The 21,836-nt window shown below is 44.3% G+C and overlaps 1 protein-coding gene across 2 annotated transcripts in view; it reads right to left on the minus strand.

Moving 5' to 3' along the window:
- BAALC (BAALC binder of MAP3K1 and KLF4) overlaps positions 1 to 21,836 on the minus strand; it is an 88,229-nt gene that overhangs the window by 62,707 nt on the left and 3,686 nt on the right. The window contains exon 2 of one of the 2 annotated variants that reach the window (XM_090283476.1): positions 15,333 to 15,491. The exons of the other annotated variant lie outside the window; for it this stretch is intronic. Within the exon in view, the coding sequence (XP_090139602.1) occupies positions 15,333 to 15,491 (159 nt within the window). The remainder of the gene's footprint in view (positions 1 to 15,332; positions 15,492 to 21,836) is intronic. 2 annotated transcript variants of the gene reach the window in all.

Consider the following 21,836-nt stretch of genomic DNA (forward strand, 5'->3'; position numbering starts at 1 on the left):
CAAAAATCAATTACCACCCTCTGGCGTTACCTAAACCACGGGGTATAGATCTAGATACCCAGACCACTGACATCTTGACGGCCACCCACAGAGCCCTTATCATCTCCAACCCCCAACTAGCTGCAGACTGCTGGCTATGCATGACTTTAGGCACTCCTATGCCTCTAGCCATTCCTGCGGATATCATCACCTTTAATAAGTCTCATCAAAATTGTAGCCCTAGCTTGCCCTTTAGAGTACAGCCCATGTATTTTCCTGCTTCCCTCTGCCTCCAAGGTAAGTCTCAAAATAATAGCTTTGATATTCATGTTGGATTTGTTGAATTTGCTAACTGTAGTAGCATAGTGAACCATAGCAACTCCCTCTGCTCAGGCAAAGGGCAGGTGTTTGTTTGTGGAGGAAATTTAGCATTTTCATCCTTGCCCAACAATTGGACAGGAATATGTGTCCTAGCTACCTTATTGCCAGACATAGATATAGTTTCCGGAGATGACCCTGTTCCCATTCCCAGTTTTGACTACATTGCAGGTCGCCACAAAAGAGCCGTATCTTTCATCCCCCTATTAGTAGGGTTAGGCGTTTCAGGGGCATTGGCCACAGGGACAACGGCAACGGGGTTAGGAATTGCAGTTCATTCCTACACAAAGCTCTCTAATCAGCTAATTGACGATGTTCAAGCTTTGTCTAGCACCATTAATGACATCCAAGATCAATTAGACTCCCTAGCTGGAGTAGTTCTCCAAAATAGGCGAGGACTAGACCTACTTACAGCAGAACAGGGAGGAATATGCTTGGCTTTGCAGGAACGTTGCTGCTTCTACGCCAACAAATCAGGCATCGTCCGAGACAAAATAAAGAAGCTACAGGAAGACCTAGTGAGAAGAAGAAAAGAACTCTTCGAAAATCCCCTGTGGAGCGGACTTAATGGAGTCCTTCCCTATCTCCTTCCACTGTTAGGACCTCTCATAGGGCTACTCCTGCTTCTATCCTTAGGACCTTTCCTTTTCAATAAGGTGATGGCCTTTATCAAGCAACAAATAGATGCCATAAAAATGCAGCCAATACAGGTCCATTATCAAAAATTGGAACAGGCTGAGACTGCAACTTACTATGATGCTCATACATGTAACTAATGCCTTGGTGAGCTGGACTGGACAGTCAATGACGGGCAACCGGAGACCACACGCATTGCCAGCCGCCACCTAAGACAGGTATCTGGCCAAAAAATGAAGCTGCCCTAGATAACCAATGACGGGTAGGGCAAGGTTAGCTCCGTGTGGCGATCTCCCGACCTAAGACAGGCGCAGTCCCCGCAAGGCTCTCAGCTTAAATAAAATAAAAAAGGGGGACCTGTGGGGAACTAAAAAGTTCCTCGGCTAAAGTCTTGCTGACCGGCATCCTAAAGTTCTGCTTGGCGTGGCCTCATTATCCCATAATAGTTGTCTGCTCCTAATTAGGGGCAACTTCCCTCTTTCTCTTCCTGGGAGTTGCTGTCCTTCATTTTAACTCTTATCCGTTAGATAACGCCCCAGGTGCGGCTGCGCTCCTCCCTAGGCTGCGCTCCTCCCTAATGAAAACTTCCTCTTCTCCTGAGCTACAAAAATGCTGTTGTGACGAAGAATAAACGAGACTTGATCAGAGCACTGTCTTGTCTCCATTCTTTGTGCCTCTTGCCCCTTTCTCATCCTCACTCCCCCTCTAGGGTCCTCGTTGCTCGACCTGCGGGACGGGTCACTCTCCCACCTTTTTCAGCAATGGCTTTCTCCTCCACACACTCCCATCCCTCTTCCCTGCTCTATTTTTTTCCTATAACACTCATTTCTAACATATGTATTTTTCCTTCCTTTTTAAAAAAATATTAATCCATTATGCCTTATTTAGGATTTAAGGATGAGGGCAGGATTTTTGTTTTGTCACTATTATATTCTGCCGTGCCTTGAACATTAAGTGCCTGGCACATAATAGGTGTCCCATAAATACTTGTTGAGTTAATTTAGAAATGGTCTTTCTCACGTGTGTGAAATATCCTTTCCAATGAAATGGCCTTTTTCATGCCCTGATGGCAAAATGAAAAATCAGCAAATCTATATTAGCATGTGCACACACTCACACATATTTTCCTTTTTGATTTTATACCATTTTTAAAAGATTTTACTGGCCCACGAATTCTGAAGAGCCTGGGACTTTCTGGCCCCCGAGAAGGGTTTTGGAGTAAGGCAGGCTTGATTTGAGTCTGGCTCTACCAGCTGTGGGATCTTGGGCACCTTCCTTTACATCCGTAAACCTTCATTTCCTCACCTGCAAAACAGGAATAGTAATTGAGAAGGCGATTTACAGAAAGCAGGGACCTGCTACAGAGCAAGTTTAGTTCGATGAATAAGTGGCGCTCACCACCGTGGCTCAGCTGCGGCACAGGCAGGCCTCCACCACGGCCTGGTCTCAAAGGCCCTCTTGGGGTCTGTGCTCTTTATTCCTGTGACACTGCCAACAGCTGGGGTCACGCCAGACCAGGGACACCCAACGGCAGTTTCCTGGCATTCGTAGGAGCTAATCTCAGTTCACCATTCCACTCCTTTACTACAAATATGAATGATTAAGTCAAAAGGTTTCAAGGCACCGTTTCCAAACTGCTGAACTCTTCTTGCCTGGGGATGGTGACTTCTAAGACCCTTATAAATGAAAAGATTGATAAATGTTGATAAATGAATTCCTTTCCCCCAGCACAACTAGGAAAGAAAGCAATCAGGTCTGAAACCATTGCCAAAAGGATATCCCTCAGAAATGAAGACAAAACAATCCCGAAATGAGAGCATAAGTAAGAGAAAAACAAGAAGCATTTCATGGCAATTTGACTTCACACATTTTCAATTTTGCATTTTTTGCTCTTCTTCAAGCACAACCTTGCCTTTTGTTGGAGTTCACGTTATTACAGAGTGACGTTAATAAAGAAAAATGGAGTTGTGGAGACAGAGGGAGGGTGAGGACAGAGGTGAGGCCTCTGCTGCTTAGCCTTGAGAAAGAGCTGAATCAAAGCAGAGAGAGGAGCCTCCGGGCTCGCAACTGTTTGGGGGTTGGGGGGAGCAGGGGCTGCAGATAGATGAGTAAGTGAGGGGTAAGGCATTCTGCCATATTCTGACAGGCTCTGCCCCAGAGTTACCCTGGGTGGAGATCAACCTGCATGATTCCATGCAATGAGGATAGAAGGGGGAGATCTCCTACTTCAGAATTCTTGGCTTAGAGACCCAAACAGTCTTTCCCTGTTGAAGGTATACGTTCTAATCTATTTGGAGTGCTTTGTCCCTTAAAGATTCCCCTGGGACACTGCCTTTGCTGAGATCTAATGGCCTTCGCCCATGGAGGTTGGAATGGAATGGAGGGAAAGCATCCCTGCAGTTGATTCGGTGAGCACAGCAAGGGAGCTGGTTGGCACCCTTGCAGCAGAAGCCCAAGGTCTTGGAAGAGCAGCGCCTGTGCCCTGAGGGTCGGGAAGGACGCCCATTCCAGGTCTCAGCACCAAGTTTGCTTTGCTCTCAGGCCCCTGGCAAAGCCTGTCATGGGAAGCTGCAGCCTTGACACAGTTTGTTCTCACCAAACACACAAATGACTTTCTCCTTTATTCCCAGAATGTATGAGCTCTTTTTTTTTTAATGCTGGAGGGGTTTCCCTGACAACCAAGTTGGAATTTGTGTGTTTGTCCTTTCCTGTGAGAAGTTCATCTTGACGGAGGAAGCTGGAGGAGAGGATGCAGGACCCAGGTCCCTTTCAACTCCTAATGAGCCATCAGTTTCTAGGGTTTGAAGCCTGCAAAAGCAGTGCTGTGTCCTGGGTGCGATGGATCAAGGCTACCAGTATTCTCTGCAAGGACAGCTCTCGCTCACTGTGAGAATGGTGGCTTTTTTGTAGCCTCTTCCTTATTTATGTGATAGCTTTTTAAAAGGAATTTCTCAAGGGCCTTCAGTTCTTGCGAAAGTGGCAATACTGTGGGGCCAAGACCATACCTAGTTGTGCGCTCTGCAGGTTCCTTTCCTCGCTTCTGGCACCACTGTTCCTAGTTACCTCCATTCAACTGCAACTTTGTCAGGGTCTTTAGAGTGAGTGATATTTTTCCAAATCCCTTTTTAATATGTTGAGACATGAGATCATTGATATCCAGTTGATTTACCTTGAAATATACAGGTTAGAAATCTCTGGCCTTAGTATATAGTTTTGACATAAATTTCATAAAATTATTTCTTTAACAGGTGCCTACTACATGCTGGATGCTTGCCTGCATTTGGGTCACTGTGTCTGAAAATGCGGGGTCAGCAAACTGAGGCTACACTCGCTCGTGTCCATTTGGTTAATTGTGCTCCTCAACTTCACAGAATTCCAAGATCTGATGCCCACGTTTGCGTTGTTTTGAAGGGTGTGTTGGCACCAACTCCTTTATCAGTCTGAAAGTCTGAAGAAAGAACTCTATAAACAAGCCCTCTGTACTGCGTAAGGAAAGGGGAAACAACATCATGGATGAAGACTTCTGAGTTATTGAAATAGAGAAAAGGGTGGAAGACTTGAATAATCACCCAGCATGAGAAACTACGGGAGCGCTGAACTGGAGATAACAGCACTCCCAATGCGCGCACATCGGTGCGCAGTTCCCACCCTTAGAGGTACCAACTTGCCGTAAGTGTACTGGATGCTGAAAGATGCTGAAAGATGCATCACTGTTAACATGAAAAATAACTGTGATCATGACGATGACTCCAGTGACAGTTCCCTGTGCTTGCACAATCAAAAGCATTGCGTGGACAAAAGTGAAATGGAAAACCAGCAAACATATCTTTCTAGCACTAAAATCAAGAGTTGCAATTCAGTTTTTACAAAATTACCTATCAGCTTAATGCTATTGTTCAGAATGTTACTGGCTTTCTAGTTTGTGAGTCTCTCCTTTGTAAATAGTTCTTTTTTTGTTGCTTTTTTTTTTTATGGCTGTTTATGAGGTGTAAAAAATAGCCTTATCTAATTTAATGTGTAGACTATAATTTAAAAACAAACCCCATTTAACTCTGGGATCAATAAACCTTTATACCTGAGAAATCGGCATTAATAGCCCCATTTTATGATTTATTTATTTATTTAATCCTCACTTGAGGATATATGTATTGATTTGAGAGAGAGAGAGAGAGAGAGAGAGAGAGAGAGAGAGAAACACCGATCAGTTGCCTCCCGTATGCACTTGAACTGGGGCTCAAACCTGCACAGGAGGCACGTGCCCTGACCGGGATGGAACCCACGACCTTTTGGTGTACAGGACAGCGCTCCAACCAAATGATCCATCTGGCCAGGGCAAGAGCCCCATCTTATAGGAAAACTAGAGATTAGCAATGGTAGAAATTTGCCTCAGCAAATAAGAAGCAAGCCTGAGTTCAGACTACCTAATCCTCACAACCTTCTACTGATTTCCTACAGTAAAAGGTGCTCCCTTTCATAGGATGTTTGGCCTCTGGGTCACTTTGTCGAAAAACAATTCACCCAAAACCAATTCACTGAAAGTCCAATTTGCCAAAAACTAATTAGTCAAATACTCTTTTTTCTGAGAAAAAAACAAAAACAAAAAAAGTCACTATCAAACAATTATTTTCAATATATTCTAGAAAAGTGAGCTACAACTGTCTGCAGAAGGGGAAGCAGACAAGGTCAGGGGCAAGGTTGGAGTGGAAACAGGAGCAAAGCAGACGTCCAAAGGGGAAGTGAGGACAGCAAAAATGTATTGAAAGGGAAGTCCAGTTACCCCCATTTAAGAGAATCCTGGATTAACATGCTGAGATAAAGCAGCTGCAGCAAAATTGAGGCAGAACCAAAGCTGGGTGTACACGGTGGATTCACTGACAAGCGCATTAATTTATGGAGTCTGCCTTGAGACTGATGGTCAACTTCTCTCTCGTGTAAAACTCGATTTTCAGTGGGAAGCCCATCTTGCCTGGGTTTCCTAAGTTCAGTCAGGTTTTCCCTCTGACCTCAGAGGCAAACAGCGATGGGGGAGATGGAAAGTCTTCTAGTGACTCCATCCTCGAGGCTCCCCTCTCCTCACTTACTCTCTCCCCTCCACAGGTCCTGAAGGTTGCCCAGCATTTATTAATGTGCCCTTTAGAATCAATCTTCCCAGCACAACTAAAAAAGCCTAGTGATGGCCACTGGGCCAGGTGAGGGACTTAGTTACAAGTGACAGAAGGGCCTTAGACGAATCCACATGAGGGGATGAGCATCTGGATTACATATGAGAATTTGGGGGACCCAAATTAGATTCGGGGGGGGGAATGTCCAAGTGACCTCAGAAGGTAGAGGCAGTGGGAGATAGAGAAGAAAGTCCCACTGGGTTCATTGTTGCTGGAAGGTTTTCCAGTGTTTGGGTCAAAATGAATGACTCTTTTTTTTTTTTCCTTTTTTTTTCTTTTAATTCCCTGATTGGTTTTCCTGAACTTCAGCTGGCTCTGTTTGGCTTGATGGTTTTCCAAAGAAATCAGATCGGCATTTTAAAAGCTAGCCAGAAAAATATGACACACACAGACCTGTGCTGCACCATGACAATTTTTAGTATTTGAGAAAACTTAAGACAAATACTCAATGAAACTGCCAGATAAATGATACAGAGAACAAATCCCTGTTTCAGAGAAAATCACTTTCCATTTCTCAAAGCACATTCAATTTCTAAGGAAACTGAATGCTTCTCAGAGCACTTTCCATTTCCAAGAACACTAAATCACAGAATTTGATATCCATCTGTATTACTTTGCTGGAGCTGCTGTAACAAAGTACCGTGAACTGAGTGGCTTAAAACAGGAGAAATTTATTGTCTCACATTTCGGAGGCTGGAAGCGAAGTCCAAAATCAAAATGTTGGCAGAGATGATTTCTTCTGGAGGCCTTGAGAGAAAATATGCCCCATGCCTCTCTCCCAGCTTCTGGTGGCTGCTGGCAATCATTCCAGTTCCTTGACTTGCAGATGCATCACTCTCATCTCTGCCTCTGTGAGCACAGTGTCCTCTCTGTGCCCATGTCCAAATGTCCTACTTCACATAAGGACATTAATGATTTCATTAGAACTCATCTGAATCCAGGATAATCTCCTCTTAACTTGATTACACCTGCAAAGACCCTTTATTCAAATGAGGTCACATTCACAGGTTCTGGGGAATAGGACCTGAATATATCTTTCTTTGGAACAAAATTCTATCCACTACTTCATTCAGTAAAAACTGCCAGGAACAATCAAATCAATTTTCTATACTATAACCAAGGTGCCTTTGTGAAAAACAAACAAGAACAAAAACACTTGAATTCCAATTTTTAAATAAAAAATTGTAAATTGCATTGCAATTAACTCTGTTCCACTCCCAAATCCCACTAAAATACATATAAGTGATCTTTTAAAGGTATAAACTCACAAGGACAAAGAAAAGAGGAGAAAAGACATATTACAAAATTTTGGAAGCTGGAAAAGTTCCTGTCTTAGCAATCCAAGAAAGATGAATCCTAGGCAAAAGAGGGGAAAGTTAAGAAGCAACCATGGTTCATATATCTATATCCCCAAATAACACAGAGATTGGATACTTTTAGAAGTGGGACAGAAGGGACTTGTGGGAAATCAGCCTAAGAAGCAGATTCTCTCCCCTACATAGCATACAGTGGTGGGCAAAAGTAGGTAAGAACTCTGTGCCAAAGTGTGCTTGAGTATAGCAAGCAGACAACAAGAATGTGTAAATAAATAATGAAGGCTCTCAATTTGAGCACTTATGAGATTGTACCTAAGTGCATTATGACATTGTGATATTCTTTTGAGTAAATAAAGCTATTGTAATAATCATAACCTGCCTGTCTTTTTCCATATGAACTATAAACCTACACTTGCCCACCCCAGTATTTGAATGACCACTTTTCCTCCATCCTGAAAGAGGTTGTAGTTTTATTTTCTGGTTAAAGTTTCTGGACTAAGAATCACTAAGAACAATGGAGGTCAGAGCTATTGTACTGAAAAGGGAGCATGCAGATAACAAGACTTCTTCCCCCACTCAGACACATAAATGTCCTCCAAGTAGGAAATTGGAAGAATCTGTTCAGTGGAATCTGTTCATGCCCTGCCCCTGCCCCCCAAGAAAAGGCCTAAAAAAATACAAACATCAAGAATTCTTCAAAGGAATGACCCAGCCAGGTACTCTACAGTGAAAAGTATCAACCCCTAATCTTGTGTGTAGAGCTTCCAACCAACATCTTAGTTCCCTCTCCTTATACATGAGCAAACAGCCAAGGGCCACCAGACAATTGAGGGAAGTCTCCAAATGAAAGACAGGAAGAAAAATAAACAGGGGAAAAATAAACTTTAAGTAATGAAGACTACACAGGGAAAACAACCTAATTAAAATCATCACCAGAGAGTTACTGCATCTAAAAAATAAGAATAGGATGTTATAAAAAGGAACACTCTCAGAAACAAAGGAGAGTTCTTAGAAATTAAAGACAAAGTAGGAGAAAAAAAAAAATCAACAGAAAAATTGGAAGATAATGTTGAGAAAACCTCCCAAAAAGCAGAGCAAGAAACCAGAGAGGTGAAAGTAGGAAAGAAAAGACAAAAAAATTAGAGAGCCAGTCTAAGAGAAAAACAAACTTTTGAGAAAATATTTCCCTAATTGAAGGCTCATAGGTTCCAGATGAAAAAGGGCTCATAGGAGAGGGGAAAGTGGTTAGGGGGAGAAGCACGAGCTGGGGTGTGGAAGGGGGTTGGATTTCATACAAAGAATGACCAATCACAATGACATCAATTTTCTAGACAGCAACATTGGAATCTAGAAGACATGGAGCAGTATCTTCAAAACTCATAGGGAATGTGATTTCCGTCCTAGACTTTTACATCCAGCAGAACTATCAGTTAAATAGAGAAAATGTAAAGAAATTTTTGAACGGCAAAAAGACTCAAAAAAAAAAAAAAAATGTTACCTCCTATACAAGAAGCTACCTGAGACTTTCTTGGCCAAACAAAAGGAACAACCAAGAAAGTGGAAGACACAGGAATCAGGAAATATGGGACCAATTCAACACAAGAGAGAGGCCAAGGGGGTCTTCAGGTTAATGGTGAAGACAGATTCAAGCAAAGAGCTGTGTAGCTAGTCTGGAGAGTGACCAGCCCAAACAGGAACAGGTCAGAAAGCTCCAAGAGCAATTATTAAAAAAGAAAAAAAATTGATACAATCCCTAATGTGCTTAAATACGTTGAAAGGAGGCTTACACAACCAGAGAATAGTTTAATATGAATTAGTAATGAATTCAAATTTTAAAAGAAATTCTTAATGCAGCAAAGATAAAGTACTGTGTGAAAGCAAAAGTTATCATGGTATATCATATGGCTTAGCTGTGAAGAGTATTTACAAAGTCATAATAATACAAGCATGAACACTGATCTAACCAAATTATGTTACAACTATACTGGGAGTGAAATCCCCACCTTCCATGTGGGTAATCAATAGGCCAGGCCTTAAACTTGAAACACCAAGGAAGAGTAAGAATTGCATATTATTTAGAAACATGGACATAAAGACCAAGAGAATGAGTTGAAAGAGCTGAAAGTAGTTACGTAACTCTGAGAAATTAAAAAACTAGAAAGCATAACAGAGGACAGTTGATTTTCATAGCAAGCCTTTTAGAAACTACTTGTATTTGACTCTAAAGTCTGTACATGTATAACTGAAAAATACTTTAAAATTTTTTAAAATGTGATTGGATCAAGTTACTTTCCTGCTCAAAAAACTTCCACAGCCTCTCTTTGCTGTTGGGATAATGTCCAAGATCCTTAGTATCGCCTGTAGGGTCCTATGTGATCCAGCCCCCTCCCTGACTCCCCAAGGCTGCCTCCTCTTACTCCGGCTTTCAAGATGCTCCAATCACATTGGCTGTCTTTCACTGTGTCTTACACTTTGTAAGTGCTCTCTAAACTGTTGAATAAAAAAATTCATTCATTCATTTAGGGCAGCAATGTTCAACCCATGTGCCACAAGAGACATGACCAGTGTGCCACAAGAAATTTTAAAACATGCAGTACCTGACTATGTAGTTAGGGGCACTGACCTCTTTTCCTTTAGATGGTCAAATAAAAAAAATGACAACAGCCAACACAATAGCCATCCAGCATGAATGAATCAAAATTATACATATTTCTTGTCAGATTGGCAAAAATATAGATTTTTTGGTGTGCTGCAGAATTTTAGTAATTAGTTTATGTGTGCCGTGAGATGAAAAAGGTTGAAAAAAAATCACTGATTTAGGATAAAAAGTAAGGTCACTTCTCTGAGTGGAAGGATACCAACATTTGGTCTCTCACAGTCTCAAACCCTTTAATAATGTCTACTTCTCTGTCATCCCAAGAGTAAAACCTCCATTAAAGAAAATTAAAATTTAGGTAACAAAATAAATAAATACTCATGGCACTGTTTGGGGCATAATAGTGGCATTAAGTGGCTCGTTAAGGTAAAAGGATCACATTTCACCTCAATTACCGCTTAGAGTTAGATTCTCCATGTCTTACAAACCATTGGAAATAATCTGTGAAACATGATGTATTTTCAGAGTCCATTTAAATAAAAAACATCCTAATATGCCCTGTGACGCTGGCAAGCTAAGTCACTTTGGGCCTTGTGGAGTATAAATCCAGTGTAGATGCTGTATTCAGCATTACACTCAAAGAAAGAGATTAAATACGTATGATTTTCTTTTAAGACGATTATTACCAGGCTTTCGAAGAGGCACAAGCACCTCGTTAATTGTTAATGTGTTCGTCGGGTTTGAACAAATTCAACAGCCCAGAGTCACATGCAAATATATTTATTTAAGCATTCTGAAGATTTTTTTTTTTTAATAAAATCAGGTCTTCCAGGATGACAATAAGTCACTATCCCCCCTCCCCCACATGCTGGCTGTGGGAGAAGTTCCTTACCAGCATCCTTGCCCATTCCCCAAAATGGTATCTGCCCTCAAGCCCTCCCCTCGCCCATTCACACACCTTTTTTCCCTTCCAAACCCTGGCAACAAAGGAAGTATTATTGAGCCTGGGGGGCTGGGGGACAATTTGGGGAGGTAGGGCTCTCTCCTGCTTCCTCTCTTTTTTTAAACATTAAAAATTATAATGTTTTATTTCTTTTAAAAAAATAATTTATGTATTTATTTGTTTGTTTATTTGTAGAGAGAGGGAAAAGGAGAAAGAGAGGCAGAGAAACATCACTGTGTGGTTGCCTCTCACTCGAGTCCCCAACTGGGGACCTGACGTGCACTAGTCATGTGCCCTGACTGGGAATCGAATCAGCGACACTTGCCTCGCAGGCCAATGCTCAATCCACTGAGCCACAGCTGCCAGGTTATTTCTTTATTAAAACATATTAAGAGTAGTTTGAACAGTGCTTGCTCTCTTCTCATAATACAATTTACCAGATGGAGGAAGCATCTTTTCTATGCCTTGGCAAATCATCATAGTCCTTTCCAAGTTTGGATCGGCTTCCAAAATGTACCCTTTGTGCTTTCCATGGCGTGAAATATCCCCGAGAGTTCCTTTACCGTGAAGTCTTGCCACCTACCTCCCTTCCCAAGACGCGTCCGTCCTTGACAACACTACGGCTTCCAGCTATATCTGTTCGCCTTCACTGAGCTCCCCTAGCGGCACATCCACAAGCACTTCTTGAACAGAGGCAGTGTCAACATTCCCATGCCCACCTACATCTTCTATCACTCCCTTTGCCTTCCACCCAAATCCTGCAAAGTTTTTTGCACAACACACTCCGGCCCTCCTGTGCAAAGCCAGGAATGCCTGTAATTCTTAGAACCTGAGTGCAAATTTCACAGCCGCATCCTTACCTGAATGTTTTCACCAGATAGCGGAATGTTAATCAATTCATGCAGACTTCCCAAACGATGAACCGAGGAAGCCCCTGCCTTCCTGTGGGTGGTACCATGATGTTGTTTTCTTCCCAAACCCCACTCACCTTAAGAGCATGACTTGCATAATACAATATCTAATGCCTTCAGGACCTAGTGCTATCAGTGATGCTTTAATAACCTTAAAAATTGCCTTCAAAAGGAGAAATGTGCTTAAACCCATTTCTTTGTTCATTCCACAAACATTGTTTGAGGGCTCTGTGTGCTGAGCTATTTACAGGTGTGTTGGAGGGCTAGGACTAGTAACTGCATGTCATGTTCTTTCCTCTCTTCCACACTTCCTTCGCAGTTAAAGATAGTGGTTCTTAAACTTGCCTGTCCTTTAGAATCCCCTAGGACAGAAGCAAGCATTGGCACACAGCCATACCCATTCATTGATGTATTGCCAATGGCTGCTTTGGAGCTAAAAACAACAGAGTGGAGACGTTGCAACAAGAAGCATGTGGCCTGCAGGGCCTCAGACGCGCCCCACCTGGCCCCTCACAGAAGAGGTTTACCAGCCCCTGATCTAGGAGAGGTCTATGGACCAACAGCAGTGGCATCACTTAGGAGCTTGTTAGGAAAGCAGAATCCTGGGCCCTGTCCTGGAACCATGGAATTCCACTCTGACTGACCTCGAGCACCTGTTAAACATGCAGGTTTTGGGGACCCACCCCACGCTACCACCAGAGGCCACCAGAGAGGGTCCTTTATTTTATGTTCCCCGAGTGCATCGGACAGATGAACAAGGCACATGGTCCCAGCCTGCCAGGACGCTGTGGTGCCCCTCGGGGTCTTCCTGTAGGACAGACACCAGATCCTCCAGCTGCCAGGAGAGGTGAGCACCTCTCTGGGAACTGCCTTCTGTGGAAGAACTGGCCCCACCCAAGGTCACTTCCCCTTGCTAGAGGCAGTTGTGATAGGGGAAAACACCTCTCAATTCAATAGCTGAACAGCCATCCTAGCTCCAGAGAGCTCTGCAGGCGATCAGCTGAGACCCCTTTGTAACAGCAACTCAACTTCTCCCTCTGCCCTGTCCCGCCTCACTCGCCCCTCACAGGCGTTCCCTGAAGCTCTCCCCAATGAAAGTCCATCGCGGAGTCTTTCCTGACACTACATTTAAGAGCATAGAGTTACAGCAGAGATAAGTTGTGGCCATAAACAAGAAAATTCAAAACAAAATAAGCGTCCTAGGATGTGAGTGCTAGAGAAGAACAGGTGACTGAGATGGATGTGCAGGAGCCTAAGGCTCTTCCAGGTCAGGGAGGGGGGCAGTGGGATACGGTACTTCAGACTAAAGGCAGCCTGAGTCAGGCCGAGTGAGCGGACTTGCAGGTAGCTACGGGAGATGAGGCTAGAGAGAAAGCCATAAATGCCAAGCTAACATTTGCACTCAGTGGGCAAAGGGAAATCATGAAAGGCACTGAACAGGAGAATATGATCATAATACCAGCTATGCTTCAGGAATCTTCACCTGGCCATGGTTTGAAAGGGACCAGAGTGGCAATGACAGGAGGTAGGCGGACCAGTCAAAAAGCTGTTGCAAATGACTAGGTGAAAGGCAACGAGGACAGGAGCTAGTGGTCAGTTACGGGGCTCAGGTTAATCCAGACCTGCCTTCCAAACCCTGCTCAGCCAGTCACAACGTGCATGCACTTGGGCAAGTACCTCACCTTTCTGATGTCCCCCACCTGTGAAATGGGGATAACAGAATCAGGTACTACATATGTAATGCCTGGCACACGCTGGGCATGCAACTAACGGAACCATACTCAGGAGGCAGTGGCTCTGTGCATTTGTGCTTACACACACATCACTGATCACCCCAGCAAGCAAATATGATCCTGGCTGCTCTGAAGACTGTCCTTGAAAAGTAATTTATTCTGGGGCATAATAATTTAATGAGGCCTCAATTTCAAACACGCCTGTTGTTTACTGAGGTGTTTAAACCTGAATCGTCCCTCTTCTGGGCGATCTCTCCTTCCGTTGTGACCGCAGTCTGCCCTGTTGTTATGACGACCGGTTTTCCAAGCATCCCTGCTATTGTCTACAAACCCTTTAGGCTTCCTCATGCCCAAAAGTCCATAAGCCCTTGAGACAATAGCAGGGTAATATTTTTGAGCTTCCTCGGGAAACACTGTTAACTCTTTAAATTAGCCAATTGGCTACCTGCCGCTTCTCCAGCAAAAGCCCCAGCCTGAGCATCAGAGTTACCCTGCACAGGGAATCCCTTATAAATGTTCCTACTAGTTGAAAATCGGTGCCACAGTATATCAGCTGTCACATCAGTTTCCCACTGACATTAACTATGCAGGACAATGAGGCAGAAAACAAAGGAGTGTATACCCTGTACCTCCTGTACACATCAGAGTCTGATGTCGACAGGCTGTCCTAAAAGACTTAGGTTCAGGGTATTGTTGCATTATTTCTAAAACTAGTTCAATCCTAGCATGTGTGTTTTCCAGGAAACAGTCATCTTTATAAAGTCACTTAACACATGGGAATGTTAAAAACACAGTTATTATTATTAATATTGCAAAATCTTAACACCAGTAATTAAGTCCCTGTGGTTTCTGGCAGATCATCTTCCCCTCTTCCCCTACCTACTTCCTTTCCTCCTTCTCCCTCGCGCGTGCTAATCTTCTCTCCTCTCTGGCATAGGCCAGGGTGAAAGGTGCAGTCACCCTGCTGGCAGCCTACCCAATGTCTGCTCCCTCTTGTTTTCCTTGCCAAAAGGACCCATTACTTTAAGGGTGGTATGTGTCCAGCTAATGTGGTGATTTCCTTCACTCTTGCAGCCAGATAGCCATGTCGCATAGTCCTGGTCAAGAAGACTCACGCAAAGCTTGCTGGATTTGGGAAAGCTACTGTTCTACAGATTAAAAAAAAAAAAAAAAGTCAGGTGGATGGCTCTTTTCTGCATTTCCTCTTCTTCCTATCTAAAATAAGATGCTGCATCCCTGGCCAGGTAGCTTAGTTGTTTGTTAGAGAGAGCATCATCCTGATAGACCAAGATCTTGGGTTTGATCCCCAGTAAAGGGATGTGCAGGAAGCAACCAATGAATGCATAGATAAGTGGAACAATGAATCAGTATTTCTCTCTATATATCAATAAATAATTTTTAAAATAAAATAAAATAAAAAGATGCTGCAGCATCTTGCAGCTATGAGGATGAAATCTACATACCAAGGATGGAACACAATAAACTCAGAGAGCCGAGGTCCTTGATAGCATTCTTGAGCAGCACAGCTGCCTACCTCCAGACTTTCTGTTAAGTGCAAAAATAACCCTTCTACTTGCTAAGCCAGCTATGTCTGGGTTCTGTTCATGCCACAATTCCTACCTGATGCAAAAGGTGAGGAGGGCTCCCTTCATTCAACAAATTCTCACTGAGTACTTCCTCTGTGCTGGGCACCATGCTGAGTAAAGAGATAACCCATAAATGAACAAGACAATGACAGGCTGTGGTATCTGAAAGGAAATAACCAGACAGCCACAGGGGAAAGCTGGTCTCTCTAAGGAGGTGACATCTGAACTGAGAGGTGAAGGGTGAGGTGGAGGTCAACAGTGTAATGAATGGGAAGATGGGGAGCAACATTCCAGCAAAGGCAAACCCCTGGTGACAGGACAGCAGCAGGGGTGTTTAAAGAACAAAGAGGAAGCCCTTGGGGCTGGGACGTAGGAAAAGAAAGAGAGGAAGAGAGGGAGGGACTAGGTCATGGCTGGAATTCCATTCTATGCGTAACAGAATGGAAAGCTACCAGTGTTAAACAAGAGAGGGACAGGACCTCATACGTGCTTTTAAAACATCGTTCTCCCTGTGACATGATGAATGCCTTGTCAGGCTCCCGGGAAAAGACAAGGTGGCCTGGGCTCAGGGAGGGCCGGCGGAGATGCAGAGCAGACCTTCACCCTGATGGCACCAACTGTCTGTGATGTCCTCACCTGTGGTGACAAGGAGCAACTTCATCAGTGCACTTAGACTCCAAGCAGGCTGATTGGCAGAGGGCACGGAGAAAGATGTCTTTTAAATGCTGAGGTAGCAAGGAGGAAATACCATTATAAGGTCATTGGAGGAAAAGATGGACGAATCCACAGCGAATGTTCTGATTTTTTTTTAGTATCCAGAGAGAATGAATAGGATAGTGTCGGGAGCTATTGCATGGGGACTGTCACAGCATATTAATAAGGAATCTACAGAATGTCCAAGAGATGGTAAGAACACTGAGGTCCTAGGTCCCCGACATCATGACTTTCTCCAGCAATGCCAGGCAGCTGAGAAACAGGATGTAAGGAGCAGAGGGCAAGGAGGACCTGGGTTTGTGATTGAATGATGAGCCCAAAGCAAGACTGAGGAGGTGGGATCCTGGGTGCATGGCTGGGCAGCACTGAAACACTTCATATTTGTGAATACATTAATTCTTCCATGATCGCCCTCCTCCACTGTAGAAGGTGAAACCCAGAAAAGCTCAGCAACTTGCTCACTTTCACACAGCAGGTACATGTCTGTTGTTAAAGTCTAATTTCTTAACCACTAAACATACCATCTCCAAGCAAAATGACAAGGAGGATGATGATGGAAAGAGCAGGAAAAGGTCCAGGGACTGGAAGTCATGATACGCATGAAACTGTGGCCAAGGAAGGTCTCGTTGCCCAATGCGCACAGAAGCCAATACACTACGGCACCAGCTTTTGAGGGGGAGAAACAAAAAGCTTTTACTGCGAGGTCAATCAGCAAGGAGACAGAAGTCAAGGCTCAAAACTACCCCCACCCCTCACTGCCGATCCAGGGTTCGAGGTGAGATTTAAAGAATTTTAGCATCAGATCATCTAGGACAATGGCCCCTTCGCTTCCGAAAGGGTTCCAGCATTCAGGTACTGGTCACATCCCAGTCCCTTGGTTCCATGGAGGGGTGCAGTTAACAATTCACAAATACTACTCAGGCGGGGTGGTCACACGTGTTAACTCATAAACTTTGGTTCTGGATCTTGTTAGAAACAGGATAGGACAAGTTTGAACTGGTTCCATGGTTACAAAGCTGGCTCACTGGAGGAAGTGTATGACGTTGTGAACTGAGAGCCCAGCTCTGGCTGGGTGGCCCCCATGAGTGTGGCTGAACCAAAGGGTGCTGAGTGGCTTGGAGGACAAGGTCAAGAGGCTCTGGGTTGAACTTCCAGGCTGAAGGGCATCTGGCTAGCAGCTGCTGACTCAGCCTTGCCCAACTGCCCACTAAGATGCCCATGAAGTCAGAAGATCAAGACCCACAATATCTCCCAAAACAAAGACTAATTAATAGACAACCTAGTCCCAGATTCTGGGAGAAACTGGCACCACTTGTGAAGCAGATGGATCTAGATTAAGAAAAATCTACCCAGGTTTCTGGTTTTGCTTCATTACACAGAAACCACATGGCAAGATATAGGCAGGCGCTCTGTATTTATCCCATCTGACAAGAGACCCGGAGCCCGAAGCGTGTGGGGCTGTACCAACCAGAACACTGGGCGGTCACCCAGCATGGCCTCAGGGGTATCTGAGACTCAAACAGAGAACTGGTCCCTACACACACAGACATACAGGCATCACACACATTCACACCCCATACATACCACACACTCACGCCACACTCAAACTACACTCATGTCACCACGCTCACACTTACACAACCCTACACACACCCACATGCAATTCACACACACCACACATACCTCACTCACATTCACACACTAGATTCATATCACCACACACACACACCACACACACTCACACATACCACGGGCCATGTTTCTACATCCATATAATGACTGTACATTCCAGAAAACAGCTGGTCAGAATATACAACAAACAGCCAACTCAGCTGAGCTGATTGTAGAGGGTGGGATAATAAGAGGGGACATGGGGAAATGATATACAGTGGAGTCACAACTTGCATTTACCTAGTATGTAATTTACCTGAATTCAACTAACAATTGTTCAGTATTGAAAGAGAAAAGAGAGAAAAACCCCTTTACTTCTCCATGGCCTTTCCTCCTGCTCTTCCTCCATTCAAAATAGACTTTAGCTTTCACAACACCCAAATATTTCCCTGAGCACAGAAACAAAAAAGTTTTTTCCTTCAGCTTTGAACTTCCAGGCAGTTAAAGGGATTCTCCTAGACAACCTCCACATCTAAACAGGACCCCCAGCGAAGTTGCACCCTAGACAGGGTGCGGACAGAGGCATTGTTTTCCTCCGTGTGCTTCTCTATACTTTCTAAAGTTTCTATAATGAACATGCATGACCTTGGAAACCAAAAAAACATATCATTCTGTTCAAAGGCAGTTCACCTTTAAGGCGCCCATCAGGTGACTGGGATGCAGAGTATGTTCTGAGCACCCCCTGCCGCTCTGCTCAGGCGCTCAGCATGGGGGCGAGGGGGACGACTGCCAGAGTCCCCTCAAGGGCTTCAGTCCTCGGCTTTGTAAAAGCTGGCAGGAGGCCCTCACTTGAAGTGGTTCATATTTTCAAGAAAGCCTAAGGCAGATGGGGTGGAGGAGGGTGCTAAATCCGTGCTCAGTGGTTACAGTAAAATAACCTGGATTTAGAAACAAGAGACCTGAATTCTGATCCAGGCTCTTCACTGCTTAGCTGGGTGACTTTGCTCAAGCTCTTCACTGAATGTGTTTCCTCATCTGGCATATGGTGATCATAATGGTTTTTGAGGTTATTTTAGAGTTATGTAAACTAAGGCCAAAAAAAAAAAAAAAAAAACTCACCTATAGCAGGTGCTCAGTAAGTGCTATTTGAATTCAAACGATAAAGAAATAGATCCGATCTCAGAAAAAAATGTGAGGCAGTGACCCCAGAAATCCTCTCATTATTTCCAAGTGTTCGTGGTGTTTGTGCTCACAAACATGTTTATATTAGTTTCCTATGCTGCTGTAACAAACTACAGTACAGAAATGGACTGTCTCACAGTTCTGGAGGTGGAAGTCAGAGGTCAAGGTGTCGCAGGGCGAGTTCTGAGAGCTGTGAGGGAGACCCTGTTCTATGTCTCTCTCCTGGCTCCTGGTGGCACTCTTTGGCCTTCTTTGACTTGTGCAAGTGTCACCCAGATCTCCTGATCTCTGCTTTCATCTGCACATGGCATTCTCCCTGTCTGTGTCCATGTCAATTTCCCTTTTTATAAGGACACCAGTCATGCTGGATTAGAGCCCACTTTAATGACCACATTAACTTGATTATCTCTGAAAAGACCCTATCTCCAAATAAGGTCACATTCTGATATACTGGGGGTTAGGACTTCAACATATAAATTTGGAGGGGACAAAGTTCATCCCCTGACAATATTCTAAAAAAATTTTCTCTCCAGAGAAATGGAGGGGACTGGACAGGGGAGAGTAGGAAGAGAGCATGTGAGGAAGTGAATGCTGTTAGTAGCTAAGCTGGAAGGAGCTAGATCACAGCATGGCCCGGGGCCCACCCCTCCAGTCTCCTCTACAGATGGAAGCAAAGACGGTGTTCAGACTAGCCAGAGAGCGTCTGTAGGAATCCTGGCGAGGATAGGATTTTCAACAGAAGCCAAATCCTCTTCTGAGAGTGGCTAAAGACCATGGAAAAGCCCAGGCACCATTGACTGGCCAAGGTCAACAGGTTCAGACACCCAACTTCACTAAGGACAGAACAGCCTTCTCAGCAGGAAGGTGCTGTGCATCATAGGTACACAAATCCAAGGGTGAAGGTGGCCTCCAAGGGTCCAAGCCAGAGGGATTGCTGAGTGCAGGATAAGCCAGGAAAACATACTTCCTGCTGACTGAGAGGGGACCATCTTTCTCCCACCAAGGCCCAAGCCTGGGACCCTAAATTCATCTCTGGTTAGAGTCAGAATAGATTTATATAGTGTCCAACAATGTTTCAGTGGATTGATGTCTAAGGCAAAATCATCTAAGGTAAGGCTTAGGAAAGAAGGTGCAAACAGACATTCAAAACTATATTTGCATAGCTGGGCCATTCATCCACTTCTTCATTTTCACAGTCATTGAGCAAACGTGTGGTTGATGGCAGGCGTGCAAATGTTAATCACATGGTCCCCCACATGGCAGGGCTCACAGACTGACTGGAAAGCAAGAGGCACGAACAAGCTCCAGCAATGCAATGGGACCAGGGGTAAGCCTGTGGCAGAACGTGGCCTTTGTCTGTCCAGGACATTTGTCCAGTGTCATGAGAACACGAGACTTCCTTACCCTTTAGAAACCGCCTGGGTTTGTTACCGCCTGTTTTTGTGGTGAACTTTGCAAAACTCTTATGACAAAGAGGCTTCTGTTTGACAGCGGGGGCTGTAGAGAGGTGGGGATGTTTTCTTACCCTGCAACCAATCAGGTAGACCAGAACCCAAAAAGGAGAGATAAATGGAACTTTTGAGGAAAGAAAATGTCATCTCTGGGGACTACAGGAAGAAAATAATGGACACATATAAGTTTTAGGAGATCTATTCACTCAAGAGACAGCCATTGACGTCCTACTATAACTGGCATAGCAGTAGGACAGGAATACGATGGTGAACGAAATGGCGCCTTACCATATGGGGCTTGTCCTTCCCAAGGGGGCAGCCATTACTCAATAATTATTTGCAACTATAACAACAAGCGTAACAGGTGTGTAGAGAGAGCTGGGGAGAGGGGGAGGCTTAGCCATCAGGAAGGCGCAGGTGGGCTCTCCACAGGAACTCCCATCTCAGGGAAGGAACCCAGAGAACATTTCTTCACCTCCTCAGGGGACCCGCAGGAACCGTAGAGCTTCCCCGGCTGGTGCCTGCAGGAGTCTGTACACACACTGTTCAGACACAAAGTGCTTGGTCCCCTGCACTCCTCCCGCATCCTTCCCTCCTGCTGTTCCTTTATGTCTGTCTCCCCTGTATTATTAACTTACTCATCTCAGTACCAAATGTATATTGAAAGGACAAAAGCAAATAAATGTTTTTTATCTTTAGTCTGTCAGCAACAAGGAACTAAAGACCTGGAATATTGGCTTCATGGCACTATCAAAATGAATCAAGACCAACAAGTTCAAACATTAAACTGAAACCAACAAAAATAATTTTAACGAGAATAAATACAAAAACTCCAAATTTGGGTTACTGAAGTCAATAGTATAAATGCAGGAGTCGGGGTGGGGGAGGGAATTCATTCAACAAACATTTATTGAATGCCACTTATATTCCAGTCACTGTGCCGGGTGCTGGGGTCACCCAGTCACTGTTCCAGGAGCCGGGTATGTAGCAGAGAAACACAATATCCCTGATGTTGACTAGAAAGCAAGATCTAAGGGTTTTAACTAATCACATGTGAGTCATCAGTGTGTAGCTGGGAGCTAGCCCTAGGTCCCCTTGCATGGAGAAGGACCTTGACAAACCAGACAGTGTTTGGAGGAATATGGTTTAGGCCACAGAGGTCTGAGAACTGACTGGAGGACCAATGGTGACAGGAGAAGCAACAGCAGTTTTCAAACACTGAGAGAGCTGTCTGTGCACATCGGATCCCAAGGGCCCAGCATTCACCAAGTAGAAATTACAAGGCACAGGAGTAGTTTCTCACAAGGGTAACTGCTCCAGGAAGGTATGGGGCAGCCTAGGGGGAGGTATTCCATCCCCAGGGATGCTGAGGTTTGAGACCAGATTAGAATATGAAGAGATCAGACTAGTCTCTGAGACCTCAGCTGTAAAATCAAGAATTCTTAGGTAATCCCCCATTAATCAGGAAGGCAGTCTTTAGGAGTACAGGCTTTGGATTCTGGTCCTGGACTGGGACAAATCATGGCACAGTCTAAACCTCATTCCCTCGCTTGTAAAGGAGGCTAGTAATAGTTCCCACCTTGTTTCGGCTGTGAGGATGAGCACAGGTGATTTACCTCAGTGCCGCTGATATAGAGC

This window comes from Furipterus horrens, unplaced genomic scaffold (assembly GCF_987537825.1).
Source record: "Furipterus horrens unplaced genomic scaffold, mFurHor1.1.pri manual_scaffold_7, whole genome shotgun sequence".
NCBI classification, from domain to species: Eukaryota; Metazoa; Chordata; class Mammalia; order Chiroptera; family Furipteridae; genus Furipterus; species Furipterus horrens.